This window comes from Canis lupus, chromosome 9 (genome assembly GCF_003254725.2).
Source record: "Canis lupus dingo isolate Sandy chromosome 9, ASM325472v2, whole genome shotgun sequence".
In the NCBI taxonomy this organism is placed as follows: domain Eukaryota; kingdom Metazoa; phylum Chordata; class Mammalia; order Carnivora; family Canidae; genus Canis; species Canis lupus.
The window spans coordinates 45743081-45770927 of NC_064251.1; the positions used below are offsets into that span (position 1 = coordinate 45743081).

At 52.6% G+C, this 27847-nt stretch overlaps 1 protein-coding gene across 2 annotated transcripts; it reads right to left on the reverse strand.

The window, feature by feature from the left end:
* Nucleotides 1-11148: 11148 nt before the first annotated feature.
* Nucleotides 11149-27599, reverse strand: TRARG1 (trafficking regulator of GLUT4 (SLC2A4) 1). Of its 2 annotated transcripts, none has more exons than XM_025476222.3 (3): nucleotides 26777-27599; nucleotides 15088-15315; nucleotides 11149-13619 (listed from the first exon to the last, which is right to left on the reverse strand). In XM_025476222.3, exons 1-3 carry the CDS (start codon nucleotides 27161-27163, stop codon nucleotides 13440-13442), a joined length of 795 nt encoding a protein of 264 aa, XP_025332007.2. In that variant the 5' UTR covers nucleotides 27164-27599; the 3' UTR covers nucleotides 11149-13439. The 2 variants fall into 2 exon arrangements, with proteins under 2 accessions (XP_025332007.2, XP_025332008.1); XM_025476223.3 differs by having other exon boundaries at nucleotides 15183-15315; nucleotides 26777-27596.
* Nucleotides 27600-27847: the final 248 nt, after the last annotated feature.

Below are 27847 nucleotides of genomic sequence, written 5' to 3' on the forward strand. Positions count from 1 at the left end.
CCAAAGAGGTGGAGGATTTTATTTTTAATTAGCAAGTACAATTGACAGAGTTCATTTGAAGTGGTGAATATAACACAATTGATGAACTACTACCATCTCCTGCCTATTACCATCTCCTGCGAGTGAACATGTACATGTTGCCCTGGATTCATTCATTCATCAGATGCACGATAAAGCACCTCCTACGTGCCCAGCCTTTTCCTGGGCCCTGGACATTAACTGGGTACATAACAGACTCTTTGGGCTTCTCTGCAACTCAAATACACTATGTATACACAGCCAACCAAACAAAAACCCGACAGCAGATACTTAAAAAAAAAAAAAAAAAAAAAAAAGATTTCAGATTGTGGTGGGGGGAGAAATAGATAGTAAAGTAAATCAATAGGATGAGTTCAGAGGATGGTTAGTGCCATACTGACAGTAAGCCTGCTGAATGTGAGCATGTCTAGAGTATATAATTTCAGGACATTTTTGTCTTATTCATTACAGTTTTTTGCATTTTCCAAGTGTGTCACAATAAAATTGTATTAATTTTGTGATCAGAATGAAGTGAAGGAAGGAAGGAACCACTCCACACTCCCAAGATGTCAGCTGGGGGAACACAAGGGAGCCCAGCCCGTACACACTGAGCAGTGGGGCTAGGGTTGCTGGTAAGGGGTTTTTCCCTATTTCCCCCCACCTTTTACGCTGTTGTCATTACAATTAAACCTGCTGCACGGGGAGCTGAAGTCAGTCTCCTTGGTGTGTGTTTACCTCCTGCCTGTTTAACCAGCACAAGAGCAGCTCCCACAGGCCATCATCAAAACATGAGTTCATCAGGCATGGTTCCTCTGGGAGGGTGAGCTGGTCTGATCTGGAACCCTGTGTCTCCCTCTCCAGGGAATGTCCTGAGACCCTAGACGGAGCCCGGCCTAGGACTTCCCTCAGCTTCCCAAAGCCCCTGACAGATGGATGGGTTTGGGGATAGCTGTAAGGTGGTTTGAGAGGCAGGAGGAAACCACATGGCTGAATCCCATTACATGAACTTTCCAGCATCCAAGTTGTCCCTGACATGAGCATTGTGCTACAGCCACAGGACCCCAGAAAGCTTGGCAAATAGCAAAGGTCTCAGGGCAGCCCGGGTGGCTCAGCAGTTTAGTGCCACCTTCGGCCCAGGACGCAATCCTGGAGACCCGGGATTGAGTCCCACATCAGGCTCCCTGCATGGAGCCTGCTTCTCCCTCTGCCTGTGTCTCTGCGTCTCTCTCTCTCTCTCTTTCTCTCTCTCTCTCTCTCTCTCTCTCTCTCTGTCTCTCATGAATAAATAAATAAAATCTTAAAAAAAAAAAAAAAAACAAATAGCAAAGGTCTTCTGACCTCAATAGGGGAAAGGAGGAGGTATCTGCCTCCGGCTGGCGTAATGGGAGGGCAGGCTTCTAGCAAAGGGAAACTGGGGCAGGGGCTGGGAGAAGATTTGAGACAAGAGCCAGAGTGAAGCATCCAGTCCTAGGGTGAGGGCCAAGAGCAAGAATTGAATCCAAAGCAAAGGTCGAAAGAAGTAAACCTTGGGGAGGTCCCTGGAGGTGATGCCCATGCCAAGGGAGGGAGGTTTTCTGGAGATCAGCCCAGTCCAAGGAGAGACAGAGAGAGCTGCTCTGGGCTTCCAGCCCCTCTGAAAACACCCACTCCCTCCCACCTATGCTGTGCCGTGTGGTGTGTCCTTTCAGTCCGGTGAGGCTGGCATGCCTGAGGAGGCAGTTTTGAGGGAACTCAAAGGGGGCTGCTACTTAATCTCCAGCAACAGCGCCAAGAGCCCTTAGCTGATGAGCCCTTTTACTATCGAGCAACTTGCTGTGTATTAAACACAAATTCCTTTCTGGAAGCCTGGAAGCAAAATGCTCAGGTATTCACATTGATTGCTTCAGCTAATGGATTATGGGGAAGATTTTTTCCTCCCTCCTACATTCCTATTTTTAAAAATTAGATTATAAATTGTGTAAGTACCATGGAAGTGAATGCTTGTCGTGAAAGTCTGAAGAAACAAGGGCAATGGATTAAAACACTCTGTCCCCTCCCTGGGGCTACTCCCCCACCCCGTGGGTGCCTGTTGATTTCACTTGGGGGCATCTAACTTGTACTGTTTTCCTGTTAAAAAATGTTAAGGAATGAAGACTGAGTGGGCCAGGGAGCACCAAGTTCTTGAGGAAAGTTGCTGACAGCACTCGTGGTGCCTGAGAGGCCTCTGGGGTGCTTGATCCTTGCGCCATACGGTAGCTCACTGCATTCCTTGGAGGGTCCTAGGGAGACCAGTCCTCTCTGACCCAGAAACTTCAGCCTCTGACAGGCAACTGTGGAGACACAGTTGGGTCTGAGGCACAGAGGGGATCCCTGTTAAAAAGTCCTTGAGGAACCCAGAATTCAAAGTAAATTAAGACATGCATAGAAGAAAATTCTCCATCCAGGGAAAACACATGGAGAAACCTTGGAGACATGGGAGAGGACTGAGGCAAGAGTGTGGGGTGACTGACCCCCAGCCACCCACCTCTCCAACTCCTGACTTCTGCTGCCCACTTTGCCCCAACAGGCAAATACCACAGGAGAAAGAGTCTTCTGGCTGTGAGTCCTAATGGCCTGGCAGTGCCAGGAACCGTAAAGAAAGTCAAGGCAGCTTAGAGGCCCGTCCATCATTGCCAGGAGATCCCCCAAGACTGTCAGGTGTGGTCAGCCTCAGCGCCACAGGCTCCCAGCCACCTGGCTCCAGGGGCTGCCTCGTGTAGCCCCCATCTGCCAGCATCTTCCCACTTCCCAGCCCTTCTGGTTGCCATGGTGACCAGGGCCGTAGTCCCTGGCTCTCAGGAGCCTTGGAATCCAGTAAGTCCTCAAGGGCAAGAGCTGCTCCTGGAACACCTTCAGACTTTGCTCCCCTTGTGCTTAAGCCCTGCTTTTAAATTATAGGCAGGAAAAAAAAGGACAGAAAAACTGGGCCCCTAAGTGCCCAGCAATAGGAGAAGAGATGAGCAAATAAATAAGTGATGGTTTATACATATTATACAGCCACTAAAAAAGATGTTCACAAAGAGTCTCTATTAATATGGGGAAATGTTCGGCTCTGCAAATCTAAAGTAGGTTTGCAAGAAAAAAGCTCCTCAAAGAAAGGGCTTGGCGGTGCATTGATTTTAGGAAATGCCGCATCTCTATTCTCTCTTGGAGATTCATGTTGCATGGTGGTGTATTCAAGGCTCTGAGAAGTCTTCCAGTCCAGCGCTCTACTTAGCTGTATTTAATTCGATGTTTTCCTGATCTATTTGATGATAGAACTCTTTTCCCAAGACCCCTTTTCCAGCCATGGGGCCAAGGTGTGTGACCCTGCCTGTCCCATTGTCTCCCGATCAGGTGGTCTCTATGTCTTCAGCAGATGGTTGGCTCCCACATGCCTCCCTGGACACCCCAGGAGCTCCTCAACACAGAGGTTGCATTTCCTTCCTCTTCCTCTCACCCCTAGTTCCCACCCCATGGCCTATGGGAATTTGCGGTAACGCCTTTTGGAATTAGAGTCCATGTTTATTTCCAGCATTGATACTGATGATCTGACTCTTCCTTCTTTAACTGGTGTTTATAATGGGTTTTATCATCATAGGATGAGCAATCAATTCACTCTTCTACTGTCATTAATTTACCTATAATAAGAGATTAATCACCTACTAGGCAGGAACCAGGTGCACTAACCAGCCTTCCTGACATTGCTGTGAGATGAGCCCAACACTTTCCCACCTGGACCTTGGCCCATGCCAAAAAAAAGGGGGCGGGGGGGAGGAAAGCAAGCAAGCTAGTCTCTGCTACAGAAACTAATATGTTGAGTGGGTTTAGAACGAGGATGGGCAGACTATGTATGGCCCATGGGGCTATTCCAGTCCACATGTTTTTATAAATAAAGTTTTATTGGAACCTGGCCATACTCATTCATTTTTGTATTATCAATGGCTCCTTTAGGGCTACTATCTGACCCCTTACAGAAAAAGTTTGCCAATCTCCAATTTAGAGGATTTCTCAATTAAGTTTTATTTATGATTCACCTTGGGTGACAAGGAAAGGAAAAGTGTCAAGCCTGACAGTATGTTGCTAATGCTGTTTCAAAGCAAGAAAAGCGCAAGCTGTACTCTTCAGCAATTATTGACAACTAGCTGCACATATTAGTAGGAATAATAATAATGCTGATTTTCATGTTGGTCAGCTTAACTCTTTTAGTGCCCTCAGGAAGATGAAGGCAGGTGAGCAATAAGAAGGAAACATATATATAAATAAATAAATAAATAAATAAATAAATAAATAAATAAATAAGAAGGAAACATCTGCTTCTGATATGGCAACATGAAGAGCAGATAGCTCAGTGAGAAGTAAGGCCCTGCTTCTGGAAAGACGGCGTAGTTAGGGACAGGATCCACTTAAGACGGAAGCAAGAGGGGCGCCTGGATGGCTCATTGGGTTAAGCATCTGCTTTTGGCTGAGGTCATGATCTCAGGGTCCTGGATCGAGCCCCACATCAGAATCCCTGCTCGGTGAGTAGCCTGCTTCTCCCTCTCCTGCTACCCCTGCTTGTGTTCTCTCTCTCTCTGCTCAAATAAATAAAATCTTAAAAAATATATATATATATGTATATATATATATATATATATATACATATATATATATATAAAAGATAAAAAGACAGAAACAAGAAACGTCTCCAAGCATGGAGTCCTGGACCCAGGCAGTAGCTCCCAGGCCTCCTGTGATTGGCGGGGTCCTCCCCACCTGTCTGCTCCCACCCCTCCTAGGCTGTGCAATGTCATGGTGTCTTCTGTGGCACAGTCCACACCCCTCCAGACCTCTGGGGCTTTGCTCAGGCTATTCCCCTCCTAAGATGCCCTTCCTCACCCTTTCTTCCTCCCACCATTCACTCAGCTCAGCTCCACGGGGAGCCCTCTGACCCCTCCTCAGCACTGCTGGGATGCCCTCTGCTTATCCCCATCTTCACACAGCCCGGGCTCTGTCTACTTTGTGTGTCTCTCTGCCTTCCTAGGCTGTGGGCAGCTTGTGAGCAGAGACCACACCTGCTCTGCTCCTGTACCGAGGCTCGGGCCACTAGGAAAAGCATTCAGTGCAGTGTATTTGTGGCAGAGTATTGCTTTGAAATATTAACCACATATTTTCCTTTTCTCGTATTTCTCTGAATCATCCTTTCCTCCATTCACTCAGTCTTAATCTCAAGGTAGGAAAGACCCAAGAAAAAGCAGGAAGGAAAAGGAGCCAGTTCTTGGCTTTTGAGTTTCAAAAGCCTAGTTTTTTGAAAGAACTAGTGGCTTAAGAAATAGATTTGGAAGAATATGTGTAAGAGGAGTCAGAGCAGGGCTCCTGCCCCAAGACTCCCCGATCAGAAGGGAAATGAGAAAGGCGGGGAGGTGCCTGTCTGCTCCCATGGCAGTTGTGGTGGTGGCGGTGGTGAGGGGGACATACAATGCAGCTCTTGGTGGGTTTATAAGATGCAGGAACAGAGGGGCTCTGAGCATGTTCCTCTGGTTAAGCAGGTAGAAGGAGAGCAGGGCCCCAGAGAAGACAAACACTGCTAGTGGGTCTGGGCAGGCAGCACGTGGGGCAGCCTGACGGAACATCTACAGCCCACAGAGCCAACGTGGCGGGAAGCCCTGGTGCTGCCCAGTGTCCATTTTCCCTGCCTTCCTTCCTTACAGAACCTTGCTTTTCCTTGGGACAGCAGCCTACCCGGTGAGAAGACTGTACTTCCAGCCTCCTTTGCAGCCAGTGGTGGCCATGTGACACAGCTGAGGTCAAAGAATGGAAAGCAGAAGTCACTAGATGGGACTTGCAGGAAAGCCCTTTAAATGGAGCCCACTCAGCCTTCGTTGGCCCTTTCTGCCCTCCCCCTTTCCTCCTTCTCCCTAGTGGGAATGGCTGGAGCCCTGCAGCCATCCTGGGGCCATGCCTAAGGTGGAATGCCAGAAGGCAAAAGGGCAAAAGCCTTAGGCTTGGATGGTGAAGCGAGCAGACTGCAGGCACCTGGTTGATGACCCCATGGGCACACTGCACCTCACCATTGGCTGCCTACCTCTGGACTTCTTGTTAAATGAGAAAAAAGAACCCTATCTTGCGTGCACTGGTGTTCAGAAGGGATGGACTCAGGAGACAACGGAGCCATCTTCAGGCAAAGGAGAGGGTGGAGGAGCAGAGGAGCCAAAGCGGAGACCAACGGGGTAACTAAAGGTTGACTCCGCAGCCCTCTACAGGGACTAAGGACAATGGAATGAGGACCAGACTGTTGCCACCTCTGTCCCCAACACCCCAGCCAGCTGCAATCCGCAGGGAAAAGGGAAAGCCATCTGAACCGACCACACTTACGTTTCTGCCACCAGCCATGTCGGGGCAAAAGAGAAATGAAGTTTCCTGCACACCCGAGTTTGGCCTGAGATTATACATTGTACGTTACCCTTAATAAATATGAGTTAAATGGAAACGTGGAACAGAACTGGGCCCGAGATCTACAGTGTCAGGATGAGCTGATGGACTCCAAAACCTGCAGTCCCATTGCCTTTCCCAGGTGGCTCTGGGGCCCCTGAGACTGTCGTTTGGAAACATTTGGTCAGAGAAAGAAAATCCCAGGAGGAATCCTGAATAATTCTTTTTTTTTTTTAATTTTTATTTATTTACTTATGATAGTCACAGAGAGAGAGAGAGAGGCAGAGACACAGGCAGAGGGAGAAGCAGGCTCCATGCACCGGGAGCCCGACGTGGGATTCGATCCCGGGTCTCCAGGATCGCGCCCTGGGCCAAAGGCAGGCGCCAAACCGCTGCGCCACCCAGGGATCCAATCCTGAATAATTCTTGTGATGTCCCCCCACGGCCCCCTTCACTGCCAGGGCCACACCCCTGAGGCTCCGACTGCACCCCACGCCAAGCAGGCTTCTCCATCATCCAGCACTCACCCCTTCCCAGCCAGTGCCCTCAGCCCTTGGCCAAGACCTGGACACCAATGAAAGAAGCCACCATGTATCATAAATGACATCGACATCATTACTGGCTCCTGCTTACAGAGCAGGCACCGCAGGTCAGGATGACATGAGGACCTTCTCAGGCATAAGGACCCAGCTAGTCAGAGAAGTTAAAAGGCTCAGCCAGTGAAGTCAGGCCCAGTGACTCTAGAGTCCCAGGTGAGCAGAAGGAAGCATGGCCAGGATGGGTCACCTGGCTCCTGCAGCTGCAGGCAGTTCTGTACCAGCTGGGCCGGATCCAGAGCCACCCCGAGCCTGCAGGACCTATACTGGGCCTACCCGTGGGCAGGAGGAGACACTTGAGATTCAGGAAGCCCATTAAACAAAGAGGAATAACCCCTGAGCACTAAGGTGGGAGGAGCCTGGATGCCTCCAATTTGTAGTCCTCAGTGCTTCCTTCCCCTGCTGAATTATTCATGTCCACGGCCAGGCAGCAGATCAATAATGCAGGAGGCAGAAGCCCTGGCAGGCCCAGCTTCCAGCAGACCGGCTCTGCCCTGGGCTCCAGGGAGGGACTCTGCGGTGTGGGCAGGCCTCTGGGCCGGGGGCACTGTCCTCAGGGCTCCAGACTGGGAGCTGGGCTGCAAACATACCCAGGAAGGGACCTTTGTACAATTTCCAAACCTCCTCCACCTGGAGGGGCCCGTGTGTCCTTAAGCACAAAGAAACTATGGGTACAGATCCAACCCCTGGAGTAGGAACTCCCACCTCAGGATGAAGGTGAAAGAGACATCCCCTCTAGGGCCCAGAGTCTGGAGGGTAGAGAGTCAGGAGAGCCAGAGAGTTCATTCTGGTTACAAGAAGTTTTCATCCAAGCAGTAGCTTTAAGACACCTGTTTGACTTTCCAGCAGATTCCATCAGGTCCATAGTGCATGGGGCAGAGGCTGGGGAAGTTTCATGCTTCCTTGGGAATGGTGCTTTTGGGGGCACACCCTCCATGATGACCCTCTGACCTCCACCCACATGCATGTGCCCCCTACACAGAGGCCACAGCCTTGCTGGCAAACACTTTGGGGAGAGGAGTGCAGACTTCTTCTGCTGTGAAATGCCAAACTTATCTGGGGTTTCTCTCTTTGTCCTTCTCTTTGTGTCTCAGTATTGCCTAGATTTTTCTCAGTTTGTTACAGTAGATCCTGGTAATAAGAAGGAAAGGAAAATGACTGTTATTTTTGGAGGGGAGATCAGAGCCCCGTTGGAGAAGGTGCACCTAAGGTGAGACCAGCTAGCACCTCTCCAGGCATCCAAACCAGAGCTTCCCCAAACGTAACCTGTAGATAAACCCCCCACGGATCTTGTTAGAGTTTAGGCTGTGGCCTGGGTTTCTGCATTTTTGCCAGTTGCTGCTGATGGCCAAGCTAATGGTCCAGTGACCGCGCTTTGAGTAGCGAGGCTCAAGAGTCTATCCCAGTGGCTCCCAACCTCAAAAGAGCATTGGAATAACCACTGAAAAGCTTTTAAAAATCCAGATGCTCCAGCCACACCCCAGACATTTAAACCAGATTCTCTAAGGGTGGCAGCCAGGCCTCAGCATTTCCTGAAGCTCCAGGTGATTCCGTGGTGCAGCCAGGATTGAGAAGCCCACTTGACACCAGCTCAGCTCACTCCTTCACTTGAGGACACAGCCCCAGAGAGAGGCCAGGGGTCTGCTCACAGTGACATGGACAGTGAGGGAAAGTTTTGGGGGCCTGAGCCAGAGAGCTTTCCAGGGCACACAGGGTTGTCTCCTATCATGTGCCGGGAAGTGGGGAGGAGGCAGATAGGACTGGGGATGGAGGACATTGGGGCTTCAAGGGTCAGGACAGGGTGCCCAGAACTGCCCAGACTCTGGGATGCTCTCCAGGCTGGAGTCAGGCTGTGCTCCCCACATGTATCAAGCTCTCATGCTTCACCTGGAGGAGCCTGCCATCAGGCTTCCAGCAGCCCTGTGGATTCACAGAGCAGATTATCACCCCACTTACAGATGGTGAGTTGGGGTTCAGAGAGGCCAGATCCCTCATCCCAGGGTACCGTCATCTGTCATCTGAGGCCTGTGCATTGTGGAAGCTCTAACTTTTCCCTCACTGATTGTAAGACACGTGTACTACCTGCTTCCCGTGCAAAGTTTCTAAAATTGGGTTGTGTCTGACAAATGATGCTTTCAGACTACCAAGCCAGGCACTCAGGCGATGTGATTGTTCCCGGCAGTGCCCCTGGGTAGGAAGTGTCCATCACCTTAAATTGGCAGCATTACAATGGTAGCATCTCATCTTCATTGGGATCCGTGGGTAATGTTTTAAATATCTTTGGAAATGTCATGAGAGGCTCCTGGTGGAGGCCACCTTCCTGCTCTCGGTTCCCCTGACCTCCCAGGACAGGCTTCTGCCCCAGGTTCCCTCCCTGCGGCCCTCATCTACCCAGGGCACATTCACTTACCCTGCCCTCAGGAACTTAACTCTCTCCTTCCTTCCAGAACTTTCCCTTTAGGTCAAAGGTCATATGGTCCAGAAAACTTGTCCTTTTCATCTTTGTGTCCTCAGGGTCCAGTACATGGCCTGGTATGTAGTCGGTGCTTGATGTGGAGGCAGCTTCTAGGCAGCAGGTGTGAGCACTGGAAGCTGAGTGAGGTAAGAGGGCCACAGGGACAACCGGGCTGAGTGCAAACAGACCTATCAGGTGACCCAACCTGAAATAACCATAGGCCCTAATTAACCAATTACAACCGGGCACAGTTCCTACGATTACCAAAAAAGAACAAATTCCCTAAGTTCCTGTGCTCCCTCACTCTGCTCTATAACTGTGACCCCCCCTCACCACCACCTCGTCCCAGACAGTCTCTCCCCGTCCTGCCCGCTGCTCCCTTACAGTGTATTCAATAGACTTCTATCTCCTTTGTCCTGCCTTGGGTGAATCCTTTTACCACCCGCACCACTAGCCCCCAAAAGATTGGGACACCCCACATTTGGTGCCACCTGCCATCTGATCAGAGCACTCCACACTTAATAGAGGTTTGTGGAAGGAGAGAGGGAGGGGGCCTAGCCCAGGGTCCTTTGGGGAACCTCCCTCCCACTCTGGGACAAAGGTGGCTGCTCCCTTCATGGCTCTCTCAGTATCTGCTTGCTGTGTCCCTCCCAAATTTCTATGTTGAAATCCTACCCCTCAAGGTGAGTGTTAGGATGGGATCCCTGGGTGGCACAGTGGTTTAGCGCCTGCCTTTGGTCCAGGGCCTGATCCTGGAGACCGGTGATCGAATCCCACGTCAGGCTCCCTGCATGGAGCCTGCTTCTCTCCCTCTGCCTGTGTCTCTGCCTCTCTCTCTCTCTCTCTGTGACTATCATAAATAAATAAAAATTAAAAAAAAAAAAGGTGAGTGTTAGGAGGTAGGGCCTTTGGGAGGGGCCGAGGTCAACAGCATTCTGGGATTAGCGCCCTTATAAAAGAAACCCCCAGAGGGGGAGGGAAGGAAAGAGGAGGGGCTGTCACTCTGCCCACACTCACCTCCCCGCTCAGCCTGCCCTCTTGCAGGCAAGGCGTGGCCCCCCTCCCCCCTCCCCTCCCCCACTGGGACTACCTTGCCTTTCCTTCCATAGGGCTTTCCTCTCTGGGTAGCAAAGTGTGGCAGCAAGATGCCAACTTTGGGGTCAGCCCTAGGGAAAGGGTCAATTCACCAACATTTATTCAGCACCTCCTATGTGCCAGGCATGGTGTGACCTGGCACAGGTCCCCGACCATCTTGGCGCCTCAGTTTACCAATCTGAACCAGGGGATGACACTCGTAGCCCCTAGGATTTACCCATGTACATGAAGTGCCCAGCAGGTGCCGGGCTGTCAGCAGGTGGCGGTTTCCTGCTCTCTACTCTCTGCTCCTGAGGTCTTTGTCCAGATGCAGAAAGAACAGCTGAGGAAGGATGGGACTGGCATTCCTCATTAGGGAAACTGAGGCCCAGGGAGGACAGACTTGCCCAGGGGACCACCTTGAGTGTGCCCTTGCCCAGCTCCCAGTGTTTCCCTTGCCCAGTCCCAGTGTTTCCCCTTGCCCAGCTCCCAGCCCCAGCCCTGGAACCCTGGAACCCACAGGCTGAGTGAATTCCGCTCGTGCCCCCGTGGTTTGGACCCCCTTGGCCCTGGCGGCACAAAGACACAGGCCCGTGGTGCATGTTTACTTTCAGCTTTATTTCTTCCCAAGCCAAGCGATACAGAGGGGCCACCTGCCGGGTGGCGGTGGGGGTAGTTCTCCCCCTGGGACACAGGGAGAGGCTGCGTCAGCGCCCCAAGCTGGAGGGTTCATGTGGCCAGCGGCTGGACCTCCAGTGGAGCAGGGACAGCAAGGGGTGAGGCCTCGGGGTGCCAGGCTGCCTGTGGGTGGAGGCGTCAGGGGACCCTCCCCCCCAGTCTCTCTGCAGGGTTCCTGGTCCTCTGGCCAGAGGGATCAGACTCCAGGGGCCTCTGCCTCCACAATGCTCAGAGCCTCTGAGCTCCGTCCTTGGTACAACTACAAGTTTCCCAAGTTGTCCTCTCCTGAACGGAAGGACGCCCCCGCTGTCCTGTGGCTGTCTGCCAGTGGCTTCTCTTTTCTGGGCTTTGAGTGTGGACAAGTGTGTGCCTGTGCAGATCCAGGGCAGGTCTGGGTGTGTACGCCAGTCACAGCACCAGCCCCGCCTTGGCCATCATTTTCCGGACAGGACCATGCCTAAACCAGCTAGTCACCCTCTCTCTTCCCCCTGGGGTGCTGAAGCTGTGGTCCCCAGGGCTTGCCAGGAGACCACCAACTCATGAGCGGCCAGTTCCACAGATGTCATGACAGCTCCTGGCCCAACCTGACTTGGCAAGTGACACAAATACTCTGGGCTCCCTCTCTCCCTCCCCCAACAGAGGCATCTCTATTTGGGCCTCAGAGGTCCTGTAAAGCAAAGCCAGCCCCTCCTTCCGGAGTTTGCTCCCCAGGGGAGGAACTGAGGAACTGACGCTGGAACAGGAATGCTGGGCCCCAGAGGGATCCGCCCAGTGCCCCTGGGCCCTGCATCCCTCCCCTGCCACCAAGGCCCTTCTAGAAAGTTCAGAGCTGCTCTTGGGACTCCTCCTGGTAGACAGAGCCTCTGTGCTAACAGGCTCCCTCCCAGGAGCTCTGAGGAGCGTCGGGGAGACAGGCAGGGGACCTGAGAGAAGGCACGAGGGCTCTGAATGGGTGCAGGGGAAACCATGTCTGCCAGCCTGGGGCTAGTCTGGCTGTGGCTGGGAACAGGCCCTCCCATCAGGGGCCATAACGCCCACCGGCTACTGGGCAGGGCCTGGGAGCTGAAGCCAGCAAGGTAGGTGGGCCTAGGAGAAGCCCCTGTGGGCAGAGCCTGTGCCAGTAGAAGTCTGGGGAGAATCCCAGGGCAAGAAACCAGGCAGGAGGTCAAAGGACCCTGTTCAGTCCTTTCAGTTGTCAACTTAGGTCCTGACACAGAAGCCATAGTGTCACTCCCTGTCTCCCGGCACATGAGTGTATTCCCAAGCCCAGGGCCTCCCACTCTCCCAGACTGGCCCCTACAGCCAGGCCCTTCCCTCCATCTTAGAACTCTCTAGACCAAATCAACACTAAACCTTCATCAAACCCTCCAACCCATTCCCTGCTAATAGCCTGGGAGCCCATGGGAAGTCCCCCACCAAAGGTGTTCCCAAAACCCCCTCTAGGGAAAGCCTTTGTAGTCTGTGGATGGCCAGGGACACAGGGTAAAGCACAGAGCATCAGGGGCTTCTGGGCTGGGAACTACTCTGCATGGGGTCCCAAGTTTGTACCCTAGACCATCAGGGAGGCCATCGCAGGAGGCAAGCTCAGGTCTGGGCTCCTCATGGGCTGAGCAGGTCTGGGGTCAGACCCCAGGCAACGGCACAGGTAGGGAGGGAGCAAGAGGCAGGCTGGGTCATCCGGGGAGACGTGTTGGGACCGGAGCTCTCAGCAGAGATGATCCTGAAATTGAAAAGCTAGAGAAGAGGTGCAGTTCCTAGTCCTGTCTTCACCAGCATTCCTTCTGGTACCTCCGCCCTGTGATGCAGGGGGCCCGTCACCTCTCTCCAGGCACCTGCACATCTTGGGTGCCCAAGGAGGTCCCAGGGTGTGTGCTGGGCGGCAGCTGAGCCTCTGAGCTGGGATCGAAGCAAGCATGTGGCACAAGGCATGCAAATAATCTTTTTTACACCCGGGCACCCCCCACCCCGCCCACAAAAATACAAAAGAGAAAGTCCCACGTCCTGGCTCCTGCTCATCAGACACACAGGGAATGTGCTGTTTCTCCTCTGCATCTCCTCCGCGGAGCTGGTTCCCCTTCCGACAGGCAATATGTGCTGCTTGGTGAGTCAGGAGATCGTAGGGATAAGAAACAAGCCAGTACACCGAGGCCAAACACCGGGCCGTGTCCATCAGATTAAACCACATTATTCGTTCTTCTTGCTTTTTGCATCTAATGTGGGCTGACAGTGGGGAGACCTGGGGGCTTCCCTCCAAGTTCGTGCTTTGGGGGCTCAGGGACGTCACTGTCCTGTGCTCCCGCGGGAGGTGGGGTGTGTGAGTTTGGAGGCCTCCAGCCGGCCAGGGCTGCCTCCACCAGCGCAGTGCCCCGGTTGGTTTTATTTCTTTGGAACTGTAAAGAGAACAGTCACGGCAGAAGAGAGCTCAGAACAGGCGTTCAAGTCCTTGCCTGGAGGATTTGGGGTTTTGTTTCCTAATGGGAAGAGGCAACAGGGTCCTCTGACTGGGGTGTCTAAACTCCCACCTGCAGCCTCAGCTGTCAGTTCACAGCGCCAGAGGACCCCCAAACATAGAACCATCGAGGCCTGAGTTTTTCAAACAATTCCCTTTGCCAGTTTGAGTTCAATACTCATCCTTTGCCGTCAAAAAAGTCATGGCAAACGTGATAAGCAGCCACAGGACAAAGGAGGCTGAGGTGCACAGGGGGCTCCCCAGCTAATGCTCACACCAGCAGGCCCCTGCCCCTCATGTTCCTGTGCGGCCGCCAGCCCCACAGACAGCATAGAACGTGCTTCATTTCAAACACTTGGACAGTGGAGGACGTGGATTTGAAACCCAAGCAGGCTGAACACAAACTGAACTCTTCCCTCTCCAAAGTGGCCAGGGCTGCCCATGACCCCACCGCCGAATCTCAGGCTTTCTGCCCCAGGTTGAACCCTCCTGTTCTAAATCAGTGCCTCCTTTAATGACTGGACTGGAAATCTTACTGAAATGCAGACCCTTAGCTGAAATGCAGTGGGTTTGGGCTGGGGCCTGAGACTTTGCGTTTCTGACACACTCCTGGTGTCAGCAGCCACTGCTGCTGGTCCACATGGCGCATCTGGAGTAGCCAAGTCTTTAGGGGAAAAGCTTAGGCTGTTCCCTGCAAGAGGCAGAGATGGTTGGGGGCTTCCCAAGACGAGCATGTGACAACGCTGCCCTGCACAGCCCAGACACTCAAAGCTGTGCTGGCCCATTGAGCAGCTGAGGGTCACCTTTCAAAATGGTGCCCTCACTTGGTTAATTTCCCTGGGCCAGGGATCCCTGGGTGGCTCAGCGGTTTGGTGCCTGCCTTTGGCCCAGGGCACGATCCTGGAGATCCGGGATCGAATCCCACATTGGGCTCCCGGTGCATGGAGCCTGCTTCTCCCTCTGCCTGTGTCTCTGTGCCTCTCTCTCTCTGTGACTATCATAAATAAATAAAAATAAAATAAAGAAAAAAAAAATTTCCCTGGGCCAACTCTGGGGGCTCACAGAGTGTTCCCCCCAGACTTCCACCACATGCATTGTTTATTCCCAGTATGTGCTGGCCATCGCAACAGGAATGCTTCCAGGGCGGGCCCACCATTCACCAAGCAGCATCACATCCATGATCTTGGGTGATGCTCACAAGGCTCAGCCAGACACGACACCAGCCCAAGTCCCTCAGAGCTGAGACTGGAGCTGGCCGCCTCTGACTCCCAGGCCTGTGCTTTTCCCATACCCTTTCCTAATGACCCGGGTGAAAGGCAAGTCAGAAGCCAGTCTCATTCAGCTGGGCACCACCGGGGATAGGGTCACTTCTGAGAGACGATCGGTCTATGTCCCCCATGTGCTCTTACCTCATTCCCACTGCCCCCTCCCCAGGGAGCTGGGCTGCACCCTTCCGTAGTCCCGAGCAAGCTGGCTTGCTTGGCTCCCTGTGACGGGGCCTCACCTGTGAAGTTGACGGTCATGGCCACGATGATGATAATGATTCCCATGATGATGAAGGTGATGCTGAGCAGCCGGGCCAGGCGACCCAGCCTCCGAGCCCCATCCAGGTCCCCCTGTTGCACGCTACTTCGGGACTGCAAAGAGAGGGTGGCAGAGACCTCAGGAAAGCTGTTCCCAGCAGACCTGTGGGGGGGCCCCTGGCCTGGGCCTCCAGAACCCACCCAGCCTCCATTGCAGCCCACATTCCAGCACCTATCCTGAGGACAGGAAGCAGGCTTCTCCTGCTCAAGTGGCTCACATCTCTTGTGGGAACCCCCAACGGAGCCCACCCCTCACTGGAAACAGAACCAAGCAGTGCAGGGCACTTCCTCCCAGAGCAGTGCTGAGTCACAGTCACAGTGGCAGGTGGCATAGTAGGGACCGAGAGTCTGGGAGGGTGGGCCAGGTCCAGGCCATGCTGAGCTGGCAGGACAGGTAAGCCCCCCCTCTAGAGCCCTGCCCAAGGCTCACTGCTATGGCCACCCTAACAAAGCCCTATGGCTTTTTCTGTAGCCCGAGGGCCTGCCTCTGCTCCTCTATGACCCTGTCTTCCACAACAGGAAAAAATATCATTGATCCTCCCTCTTCCTATTTCGCACCCAGAAACCACGAGCTTCCTCAACTAAGCTGACTTCCCAAATCATACCAGAAAGGCAGGCATCTTGGGTTTGAATTGGAGAGGCTGGGGCTTGGGGGAGGCCATGCTTGGCTTCACAGGGGTCCATTTGATACCTCACTCTTTCTCAGTGAGTTTGGTTTTTCTCAGCCTTATTTAATTTAGTGAAAGCAGGTGGGTGGTGTGGGGATGGCCAGCTCTTGGGAGGTCCTACAGGGGCTCAGTAGGAGGTGTGTCCCAAGTGTATCCATGGAGGCCCCACACCCCATCCATGATGGTTTAAGAATCAGCCTGCTGACCAAGGCTGGCCTGTGACTTCCAGACTCCTCCAGCTCTAGAAGTCTCTGAGGCTTCCTGGACTTCTAGAAAGAACAGATACAAGCAGGAGTCCACTAGAGGTGTGACTGCTTTCAAGGTATTAGGCCACTTATTTGGTTACTTTATTATCCAAATATCTGAGGCTCCTGAGTTCAGCAGGAAATACAGTTGAGTCCTTTGATGATGGTGGTGGTGGTGGTGATGATGTCTTGAGACCTTACTTTGCACCAGGCAGGTTGCTAAGGACTACACCTGAATCTCATTTAGGCTCAGAACACCCCATGAACTTGGCAATGTTGCCCACTTTTAAAGAAGCTGAAGTTCAGCAAAGATACCCCTCCCCTCTCTGTTCTCTTCATGAGGGTGCCCTCCCTCCCCCAGGTCCTGTCTTTTTCTCCTCTCAGAAACCTAACCAATCTCCCACCCCACACCATGGCTCCCTGTTCAAGCTCCTTCCAGGACGGTACCACCTGCCTGCCACAGTGTTTGACATCAGACTTGCTCTGCCTCAGATCTGCTCCTGGCCTTGTGCTCCTCTGTCCAATTATTGGCCACAGCCTGGAGTCCATCATCCCAGTTGGTCACAATGCCTGTCCCATCCATCCTACCAAGAGGTTTCCTCTCCTGGTCAATTCCACTGCAGTCTTCTCTGGCTGCCTTGCACCTGCCCTGGGTCCGGTTTCACTTCCCACCCAAGCCAGCACAATGGCCTCCTGAAGATCCATCCCCAGCTCTACACTCTCTTCCTCTCCGTGCCACTCCCCACACGACCATTCCCCTCCACAGAGATTTATGCCAGACCCTGTGCTAGACCCCTGGCATGTGGTCGTAGGGTGGGATCAGAGAGGAGGTGGAGGAGATCCCTGGGTGGCTCAGCAGTTTAGCGCCTGCCTTCGGCCCAGGGCGTGATCCTGGGGTCCCAGGATTGGGTCCCACATCGGGCTCCTTGCGTGGAGCCTGCTTCTCCCTCTGCTTGTGTCCCTGCCCCTCTCTCTCTCTCTCTCTCTCTCTCTCTCTCTGTGTGTGTGTGTGTGTGTGTGTGTGTGTGTGTGTCATGAATTAATGAATAAAATCTTTAAAAAGAGAGAGAGGAAGTGGAGAGTTGGAAGCTGATGCACAAGTTTAAGAAGATGGTGACTTAGCCAGTGACCCTGCCCAGCATCTTCCATGGCTTCTCCACTGTTCACAGAACAAAGTCCAAACCCAGGTTAATGTTGCACTTCCAGATTTTATCCTCTATTCTTCCTTTCCACAACCTCAGGACCCAGCCAATCTGAATTGCTCCAGGTCTGAGCACCAACTCTCACATGCCTTTGCCGGTGCTCTCTCTCCTGCCAGCATTCCCACCTTTTCAACCACTGGTCCATATCGTCTCCATCCTTCAATGGCTGCCCCAATGCCACCCCCTCTGTGAAGCCCACCAAGGCTCCTCCACCTCCACCAGAATAACAATCCCTATCATTATTCAAACATCTACCTTGTACCGAGAACCATGTTAAGTCCTTGTCATCCAGCAGAGCATTAGAGCACCTAACACTCCTATGAGTTAGGGAGTATTATTAGACTATTTTACAAATGAGAGGCTGGAGCACAGAGCACCACGCAGGTGTGAGAGAAGCAACTGGAGCAGAGAAGAGAGGCCAGGTCAGCAAGGACCCTGACTATCACAAAATGGAATCTGGATTCTGTCTTGCAGGTACTGGGCGTCCTACAACTGAGTAAGACAAATAGAGGATTTCATCAAAACAGGAGAGAGAAAGATCCAGTCAGAGGGAGAAGATGAAAAGACCCAGAGGTGATTGGTGCCCCAATGTCCTGAGTATTCCTGAGTTCTGAACCCCAGTGTCCTGAACTCAGGGTAACAGAGAGATTTAGACTTGAGCACAGCCAGCAGAGGAGAGCACCGCTGTCTTGGAGACAGGACAAATGTGGATACTGGTGGTCTCACACTTCAATAGGTCTGTAGGAGGGTCTGGTCAGAATGTTGTGAGTGTTCATGCCTCTGGACCTCAGGGTGCCCAGTGACAATGGACAAGTGTCATCCAGCAAGAGGTTTAAGAGGAGGTGGGGCTGGTTTGAGGAGGGGGCATGGGCGGGGGCTCAGGCAACAGTCCATCCTGAGACTCACAAGCCCACCTAAACCTGGCAAGCAGGTGCAGCCTCCCAGCCCCCTACAAGGCAAGGGCAGCCTGGAGGGGAGCACAGGTTTTGAAATTAGACTTCCTGCGTGCCTGTCCCCACCCTCTACAGCTCTCCTAGCTCCATGACCCTGGATGAGTGGCTTTTCTCTGTCTCTCCTCATCCTCAAATATCACCAGGTATGAATTCTTGACCTTTCTAACGTCCCTCAAGTCTGCCCCTACATCTCCAGCTGTTTCCACTGCCCTATCCACTCCTGCAATATGTTTCATCTGGAGACTGCACCAGCCTCACCCTTCAAGAATCACCTCCAGTAAAACTTTCCTTGGTGCCCAAAAGCAATCAATCAGCCCCTCTTTGGGGCTCCCATAGCATCTTACACCATGCTCTCTTCCTCCCTTCCCATCTTGTATCATTAGTTTTCATGTCAATCTCTTACCCTAGACTTGAAGGCAGGGACCGAGCAGCCTCAATCTTGGTGTCCCTCTTATGTAACCTAGGGACTGGCCCTAAGAGACATTCAGTAAGCATTTGAGGAAGTAAAGGATAAAAGAAGAGAAAAAGAATGAGAGAAGAGTCTGTTTTCCAACTACTGAACTTAGCCAGCGGAATGCTCCAAGTTAATAGAAGATTCATGAATAAAATAAAGGCAACAGGTCCCACAGGAAAGATATCTGTTATCTGGGTTTTGTAACTCACGCCACCTCCAGCTCTCTGCATGGCCAGCCCAGGTCACTGCACGAAGGACTTCAACATCAAGGCAACACCTTCTTCCCTCTTGGGAGGAAGAGGGGGCAACATACAGAAATGCTTCAGGAATTTCCAGGAAGTTTGGCCTTAGAAATTCTGGGGCTGGGCAGCCCCGGTGGCGCAGCGGTTTGGCACCGCCTGCAGCCCAGGGTGTGATCCTGGAGACCCAGGATTGAGTCCCATGTGGGGCTTCCTGTAGGGAGCCTGCTTCTCCCTCTGCCTGTGTCTCTAAACAAAATCTTTAAAAAAAAAAAAAAAAGAAAAAGAAAAAGAAAAAAGAAATTCTGAAGCTACTTTGAATCATTACCAAGAGACTCATTCTCAGCTGTAAGCGTGGCATGCAGCGGGAAGGGGCACAGGATTTGGGATGAGTCCTGCTCCTCACTTGCCAGAGAAATCTTTGTGCATTTGGCAATGATTCAGGACCCGTGGAGGCGCGTGTGTGTGGTTGCTTGGGTATAAGAGGTGGGAAGGGGAAGCAGGAGGGAGAAATGAATTTTTCACTCTAAACTCAATTGCTCTTCATTATCCACAGAGCCATCAGCCTGTGCATCCCTCTCATGCATGTTCCTTTGAGCCTGAGAGACAGTGTTCAGGGACATGCACTGGGAATGGCCAGATAAGCCATTGTTGGATCATACGCTGTCATATGTTGTGCAACGTAAGCCTCACGACTATTCTGTAAATCTTAGTTTTCTGATCTGTAAAATGGAGGGAATAGCTGCCTTGAAGAGGAGAGCCCTACTTTTATATATAGAAGTTCCTTACCACTAGCTGGCACTCATTTCTGAAGTCCTTCCATTAGTTCCCAAATGAAAAATTCATCCCTTGACTCCAGGAATGGAAGAAGATCCTTCATTACTTTTTATGAGTGACTTACCAGCTGCATATCAAACCCCACTTAATGACATCCTCTCCCCTTTATACCAAATGGCTCAAGTTGAAGGCACAATAATAATTGCAGTAATGGTTGTAATGACAGTGAATTAATAGATCATTTGTGATTGCAACGGCTGTGGGAATGGTAAGGGAGAAAATGAATTCAGGTTAATAGATCAGTGAGGAAAGACACTGAAAAAAGCCTGAGAGCTGGTAGGGGGTGGGGAGGGAAGCAGATGGGGTAGGGGAAGTGTTGGGGAGAGCTGCGGGGGGGGGGGGGGGGGCGGGGGGGTGCGTAGCTGAAACCGCCAGAGGAGGGTGGCTGCCGAACCTATCAGGAATGAGCTTCCTCCACTCATGAGGCTCAGGCCAAGCCCCGGCAGGTCTGAGGAGGACTGACAAGATGTGATCAGCTGATCGATCGCTGACCAGCTATTTGTTCTTCCACAGAGATCAAGAAACTCCTGGCAGGTCAAAGCTAAGGGATGTGCTTCCCCATGCCCCCTTTCGCATCCCTCTCTGTACAACAGTGCAATTCTTTCTGGAATGCTCTAACTACAGGGTTAACTTCAGTTGCTGGAGAGTGGAGAGGCATGGGGTGGGGTGGGGGCTCCTGGGGAAGGACTCCAGTCAGCTCCCATGGGGGGTGGGAGTGGGAGTGGTTGGAGATGGTTAGGACCTTGAGACAGCAACTGTTTGCCAACCATTCAGAAGTATGTCAATATTTTCAATACTTTAAGCCATATGTCTGTGCCAGCTGACCCTCAGTACTGGTTGGGGCTCAGCACTCTTGCTGGGTGAATGCATGAATGCATGAAAGGGAGTGAATGCAATGAAAGGGAGTCTACAACTGGTCAGTTAAATAACCAGGTCATCCAGAATGCCTGAGAAAGGGAATATTGAACCACTCTGGACCTCTTTCATGCTTCCCACATGTGGTAAGAGGAATTGACAGAAAAGTGGTTGATCAGAGGCTTCCAACAAAACCATGGACAGGGCTGCCCCTCTCCCAGACGGCGTCACGAGGGCTGACACTCCAGTATCCCCCAAACTGGCTCAAGTCAGAATTGCTTGCCCACTAGGGATTTGCCCTTTCCTCTGACATTACAAATTTCATTTAGTATTAATAACAGTAACCACTGCCATTTATTAAGCATTTACTATGTGCCAGGCTCTGTGGTAGGTGTTTTCACATATTAACCCAGTTAATCCTCCCAACAGATTTATGGGGTAGACAGTCTTATTAAACCTGTTTAATAGATGAGAGAACTGAGGCTACAGAAGGAAGGAAGTTGAGGGATTTAGACACGGTCCCCCAAGCTGTCACGCGGCTTTTAATGCCCAGAGCTGGGATGCACAGCCAGGTCTGTCTGATGCTTGTTTAAGCACTGCTGTCAACTGAAGGCCCAACTGCCTGGGGTTCAGGTCCCCCTGTTGCTGGCCCTGAGGAGGAACATGGTCATCTGTCAGCCTGACCCAGGAGAAAAACAGATGAAGCCAGTCCTGGCCACCTCAGGAGGCTCACGGGAGGCTGCAGGGTTAGGTCTGAATACCTGGGATCCTGTTGTTACAGCCACAGTGGAAAGGACCCTGCTGGTCCACTAGTCTCCCACTGATAGAGTCAGTAGGGGTGGAGAGGGATGACATGTTGAGGGGGAGCGTGGAGAGAAAGAGGGAAGGAAGTGGATCATCACATCATCCCTGCACAAATGCCCCCAAAGGTCTGGCTTTCCTGGGAGGGATACACCATCTTTGTCCCCAGAGGTAGATGCAGGGCAGGGGCATGGAGAAAGATTCAGCATCCAGCGGACATGCCTCTTACCAGTTGTGTGACCATGGGCAAGGCACTGCTCAAGTGTCTCTGTCACCTCATGTGGTAAATGAGAACAATTAGCCAGACTGTCGGCCTCATAGTAGGGCATGCTCTGCAGACTCTAAGCTCAGGAAAGGCCATCAGGGCTGTGGGTCTCCTTCCCCGCTGGGGTCAAGGGCTTTACTTGGTAACTAGAGTGGGACTCAGGTAAGGAGTTCTGGAGTCTGTCCCCAGGACCTAGAGATACCAGCACAGGAGACTTACTATCTGTACTCTCTGTCCCTCCTTCACCCCTGCTTGGGTGGGGCCACGTCTCATGGCTCCATGAATAACTGACCCCTTCCTTCCTGGGGACTGGGAGGGTCCTGTGAACTAGCTGGCTCCCAAAAGAAGGGAGACAATGGTGGGCACACCCAATAACACCCCATCCTGGCCAGGCTCCCCCAATTCCCACGAGGTGGGCTAGTGTCCTGGGTAGAACAGGGGCTCTGGCTCCAGCCATCTAATCCTGGGTTCCTCAATCCCAGCAGGTTACTCCACAGCTCTGCTTCAGCTTTCTCAGCTATAAAAGGGAAAATAATACCAATACCTGGACCTCATATGGTTATAGCCTGGATTAAATGAGATAATGTATGTAAAAAATGTGGACCTGTGCCCGACATTTAGCAAGTGATATCCCTCAACACAGGGCTCCCCCAGGCTCCTTCTTTCTGGTTTCTCACAGTTCTCTTTGGAAATTCATTTCCACAGCTCTACTCCACCTCGCTGCCACCCCATATGGCCCTGCTTTGAAATATCAGCCCCCAGAACCTCTCTCATGCCCTCTCTCTCACAGCACCTGCTCTTGGACTTCTTTGAGCCTCTACCTGTTACCCCGCCCTCTCCTCCAAAGTCATCACCACCTTTCTAGCCTCATTCCCTCCAGCCCAGCCTGATCCTTCTGTCCCACATTTGCCATCCTCGCCAGCATCATTCTGTGACACTTGGTCTGCCTTCATGGCAACCCTGCCATCCCCAGCCTTGGATGGATCCAATGTCCCATGTGTGACTCTATACCCAAAAAGCTGGAGAAAAAAAATGCACCACCGCGCAGGCTGTTGACCACTCAGGATCCTGATGTCCAGCCTCAGCAAGGCCCTTAGGTCGTTGACCTCTCTGTCCCTTGTCACCTCTCTTGTCATCCCCTGTCACCGGGCCCTTTTTCTCAGCAAACGTCCTTGTGTGTGCCCCTGGTGGCATGGAGCCCATACAGCATGAGCCAGCTCCTTTTCACTTGAGCATTTCTATCTGCTGCTGCCCTCATGGCCTTTCCTGCAGGCTCCCAGAGACGGGGTCCCTCTTTGGGATCCCACTTCTGCACCCTCCATGAACCTCCTCAGTCACCTCTCCTTCTTGCCTCACCCTCTCCGTCACCAGGGTCCCCAGGGGTCTGTAAGTGGCCCAGCCACTGGACACTCACATCTGTATTGGGCCTGACCTCTCCACTGCATTGGACCATTCCTCCTCCTCTCAAACTTGCTCCTCCCTGGGTGTCTCTCCCTCTCTTCTAGTTTACCTTCCACCCCTGGAATCTTCTTTTCAAAACTCTTTCCTGTCCCCTTCCCTTGGAGTGAGATAACCAAGAGTGTGAAATAATTGCCACTGCTTTCTCTTCTCCAATTCTCTCATCGGTGCCCTCCTTCCTAAGCCACTGCTCGGCCCATGCCTTCATCATCCCATCTGGACTAACTCAAGAGTGTCCTACAGGGTCTCCCTCCCCCCAGTCCTGCCTGCTCAAGCTCATTTCCCAGTGCAGTTGGGTGTTAGTTTTAAATTTTTTTTTTAAGTTTTTATTTATTTATGATAGTCACAGAGAGAGAGAGAGGCAGAGACACAGGCAGAGGGAGAAGCAGGCTCCATGCACCGGGAACCCGACGTGGGATTCGATCCCGGGTCTCCAGGATCGCGCCCTGGGCCAAAGGCAGGCGCCAAACCGCTGTGCCACCCAGGGATCCCTGGGTGTTAGTTTTAAAATGTGAACAGACCACATCATGCCTCTGCTTAAAATTTTTCAGGGGCTCCCCAGAGCCACTAGGATAAAACTTAAATCCCAAGAGCAGGTCCCTGCCTACCTCTCTCCATCACCATACTCTTGCATCCTTCCACCATGTCAAATAGACCGTGTCCTCCATCTTCCCAAATGCCTAGCATGACTCCTCATTGGTAAAGGGGGCATAGTCATTCATGGGGGGCTCAATCATTCTCTACTACTTAGTTGTCTCCATACAAGCAACTTGCCAGTCAAGTGAATGGTCAACTGAATAAATGTTAACAACTCTTAGAAGGTTTCCAGGAATCCTTTTTGCCTCTCACTATGCCCTGGTCCAGGCTTCTTCATCTCTCACCTGTGCTCCTGCAAAGTTTCCTTCTCCCTACTGCCAGGCTCAGAGGGACCCCTTCCACCCCTCTTACCCTGTACCAGCCAGCTTTACCAAAATGGAAATCTGACCACACCTCTCTCTGGCTCCAAACCGTGTGATACATATGCCACAGCCCAGCTGAAGCTTGCAGCCACACCCAAAGGACCACATGCTGTAGGATTCCACTGATATGAAATGTCCAGAAGAGGCAAATCCATAGACACAGAAAGATAAGTGGTTTGTTAGATTTGAGGGGGCTCATGGGAGAGATGGGGTGATAAAAAAAGGCATGGAGCTTTTTTGGAGGTGAGAAAAATGTCCTAAAACTGACTGTGGTTATGATTGCATTTATCTGTGAACATACTAAAAATCTCTGAATTGTACACTTTGAACAGGTGAATTGTATGATATGTGTATTATATTTCAAAGCTCCGAGAAAACCCAAAAAACCCATGATGGCATCCCATGCCTGGCCAGGGAGACACTCAGGTTCCACTTAATTATTGCTACCATGTAAGAGCACTTGCTGTGTGTTGGGTATTGTACTTAAGCACTTTGTGCAGCTCATCTCACTTCACCCTCACACAGCTCTCTAATGTAAGTGTTGTGTGACACCCATTTTGCAGATGGGAAAACTGAGAAGAGAGATTTGAGTCACTTGCCCGAAGCCCCATGATACCTCGTGGTTCCATCTAGCATGAGCACTTCTTGCAGTATGTTACAGGATCTGTTTACAAGTTTCTCTCCACTAGACTGGAGGCTCCTGGGAATTGGTTCTGGTTTAGCACCATATTCCCTGCCTCTGGCCCAGTGACCTTCAGAATGGACTCAGGAACCTGAGGAGGATGTACAAATGTCCTGGGGGTGGCTTCAGTGGTCTCACAGTCTTGGACTCAGGGGCATTTGACAATGTCTTCCCAGCCTGCACCCTGTCACCCCCACAAAGAGATGGATTCCAACAACCTGTTTTCTCCTGGGCCCTTGTAAGGTTTCCTCACCAAAGCTTGTCTCCCCTTCTGGGGCTTCTCCCTATAACCAAGAGGGTGGCCCTGCCCAGAGCCCCTGGCTGCACCTCTGAGACCTGGTTCTGCCCCAGCAGCCCCTAAGTGCAGAAAGGTACAGGAAGCTCCTCAAAGACACCCCCCCCCCACTGTCGGGTCCCACTCAGCCCTGGATCTTGTGCTAGATCTGCCAGGGGGTCAGGGAAGGCATCCCTGGATGGACACTGGGCCTTAGCAAGGCGGAAGGAGGTGTCTGAGGGGTCAGGGGCTTTCTCAGAAGACAGCCCAGGAGCAGCAGGAGTGACCACAGCTCTCAAGGACTCAGTGACAGATGACTCAGCAGGGAGTCCCTCCACAGGGAAGCAGACAGCATCTCCCTGCCCTGTCCCCCAGCCCTGATCAGCGTGGGGCCAGTGCTTTACTACTCCTGTTTTCTGTTTGCATTCTGAAAGCCAGTGCCTGCCCCGTGTCTCTCTCACCACCCTTTCCGTCCCCCCTCTTCCTGGACCTCAAAAGTCACTCGCCAACATCTACCAATGTTTGCTGTGGATCTTCTGTAAGTAGCTCTAATCAAATGGCTTGGTTTGGGGACAACCTAAGTTTACTCAGAACCCTAAGGACAAGTGTGTGAGAAGCGAAGACTAGCCCACATGCTCCTCCTTGGCAAGGCCAGCCATGCCCTCTGACACACACTTTTCATCCACGGCCCAGACCTCCCCTAACCTAAAGACAGACTAAAAAAAAAAAAAAAAAAAAAAAGACAGACTAAAGACAGATGTTGAAATCAGTGTCAGCACTGAGGCCCAGGGGCTCCAGCAAAAACAGCCCCCCTCCAAGGAGCAGCCTCGGGGGAGTCAGGCCCCAGGGCCCTCAGTGCGCGTCAAGGAAGCCACGCTGGCTCTTGGAAACCAGAGTTGGCAAAGGCCATTAGAACACCCAGGTGGCCTGGGGTGAAGGGTGGGGGCAGCTGGCTCCCCTCCTGAGAACTCAGGGTCCTGAGAGCCCACACTGGCCACAACCTCTACTAACACACAGCCACGGCCCCACTCAGGGTGACTCCTTGGGACACTCCCCCCTCCAACAAAAGGCAAGCCCTCGGGGATCCCTGGGTGGCTCAGCGGTTTGGTGCCTGCCTTCGGCCCAGGGCGTGATCCTGGAGTCCCGGGATTGAGTCCCACATCAGGCTACCTGCATGGAGCCTGCTTCTCCATCTGCCTGTGTCTCTGACTCTCTCTCTCTCTGTGTCTCTGTGTCTCTCATGAATAAATAAATAAAATCTTTAAAAAAAAAAAAAAAAGGCAAGCCCTCCCAACTTCAACTTGGCTGCCTCTCTGCAATGTGGAGTTGAGCTCCATGTGGCTCCCTGGGGTCCCTTCCCTAGCAGGGATGTGTGCAAAGTCAAGCTGTAATGACAAAAAGCCGAGATGAGGGAGGGCAGCAAACAGAAGGTCTTTGGTCCCTGGCCCCCTCTTCTGTTGGGGGGGGGCGGTAGTAGGCCAGGTGAGAAAGGGAATTTTCCTCCCAGCTCCCAGCCCCCAGCTCTCCCTCCTTTGCACCCTAGGCAGAGTGGTGCCTTCCAGGGGAACATGCTTCCTGAGCCCAGGGCCCAGTCTCTGCCCTGGAGCAAAGAGCAGCACTTACCATGATAGAAAATATGAGGGGGATGAGGTTGAGGGGCCAGACGGGACAGAAGCAGGAGGCGATGGCAAGGATGAGGTAATCTTTGGGGACTTCTTGGTCCTGGGCAGAGGAGGCAGTGGCAACGGAGGATGCCCTCCTAGAGCTGGCCCGAGAGGGAGACCATGGCAGTGTGGCTTCCTGTCGCCCCTCAAAAGCCACCTTGAAGGGCAGGCCATGACCATTCTGCTCCAGGTCCAGGGCCCCGGAGAGGGACTTGGACAGCTTCAGTGGCTTGTCATCCTTGCCTTCCACCTTCGTGAGGAGCTTCTCCATCTCTGGCAGGTCCAGGGGTAAGGCAGTGCCGGGCTCCTGAGCCAAGGGAAACTGAGGCTGCACAGGGTTGGCCATGTTGGCTTGGGGCTTCAGGCTGAGACGATCGGCTCCAGAGGGACCTCAGCACACCATTCCTCAGCCCAGATCCAGGGGTCTACAGGTCAGGGGCAGAAGTGTCACCCAGGGAAGCCAGGGCTAGATGGCAGGGTCGGCTTCTCCAGGCAGCCCGAGTTCAGAGGCTGAGGCCTGTCTGATGCCCCCGAGGAGCTTCGGGAAGCTGGAGCCCTGGGCTCTGTTCAAGTTGGAGGCCAACTTTGCTGGTGCTGCTAACAGCACAGATGGGCGGGGAAGTAACAGAGGCAGCTCCAAGAGCAGAGAGAAGACGCTCCTCTCCTGGGTGAGGCTCAGGCTAAGTCGGGGAGGGAGGGAGCCAGTATGTGTGTACACACAGCTCCCTCCCTCCCCCTTCAGAGATGCTTTTCCTTTTTAATTCCCCTCTCCCCTGAGAACTGCCAAGCGGTGTACTGCCTCTGCCCCAGCGCAGCCCAGTGCAGCCCAGAGGGACTGGGGTGGGCCTCTGGCTTCCACTGCAGCCACAGAACCTGCCTCAATGGGCTGGGGGCTCCAGGTAGGGGAAAAAGACAAAGTGGGTCACAGAGTGTGGGGGTGTCTTCAACTGTCCTGGGAAATGGAGCCCTCCGCTTCTCTTCTGCTGGAGTAGGCTCACACTCCTTCCCCTCTGTCGGGAAACGCTGAGCC

Bases quoted from the DNA above. Each gene is read 5' to 3' on its own strand.
- TRARG1 (XM_025476222.3), bottom strand. From the start codon at position 27,163: ATGGCCAACCCTGTGCAGCCTCAGTTTCCCTTGGCTCAGGAGCCCGGC. The intron at 15,316-26,776 runs GTAAGTGCTGCT...CTCTCTTTGCAG, and splicing joins CCCTCATATTTTCTATCATG to TCCCGAAGTAGCGTGCAACA. The intron at 13,620-15,087 runs GTAAGAGCACAT...TTCTCTTTACAG, and splicing joins GAGGGGGCAGTGGGAATGAG to TTCCAAAGAAATAAAACCAA.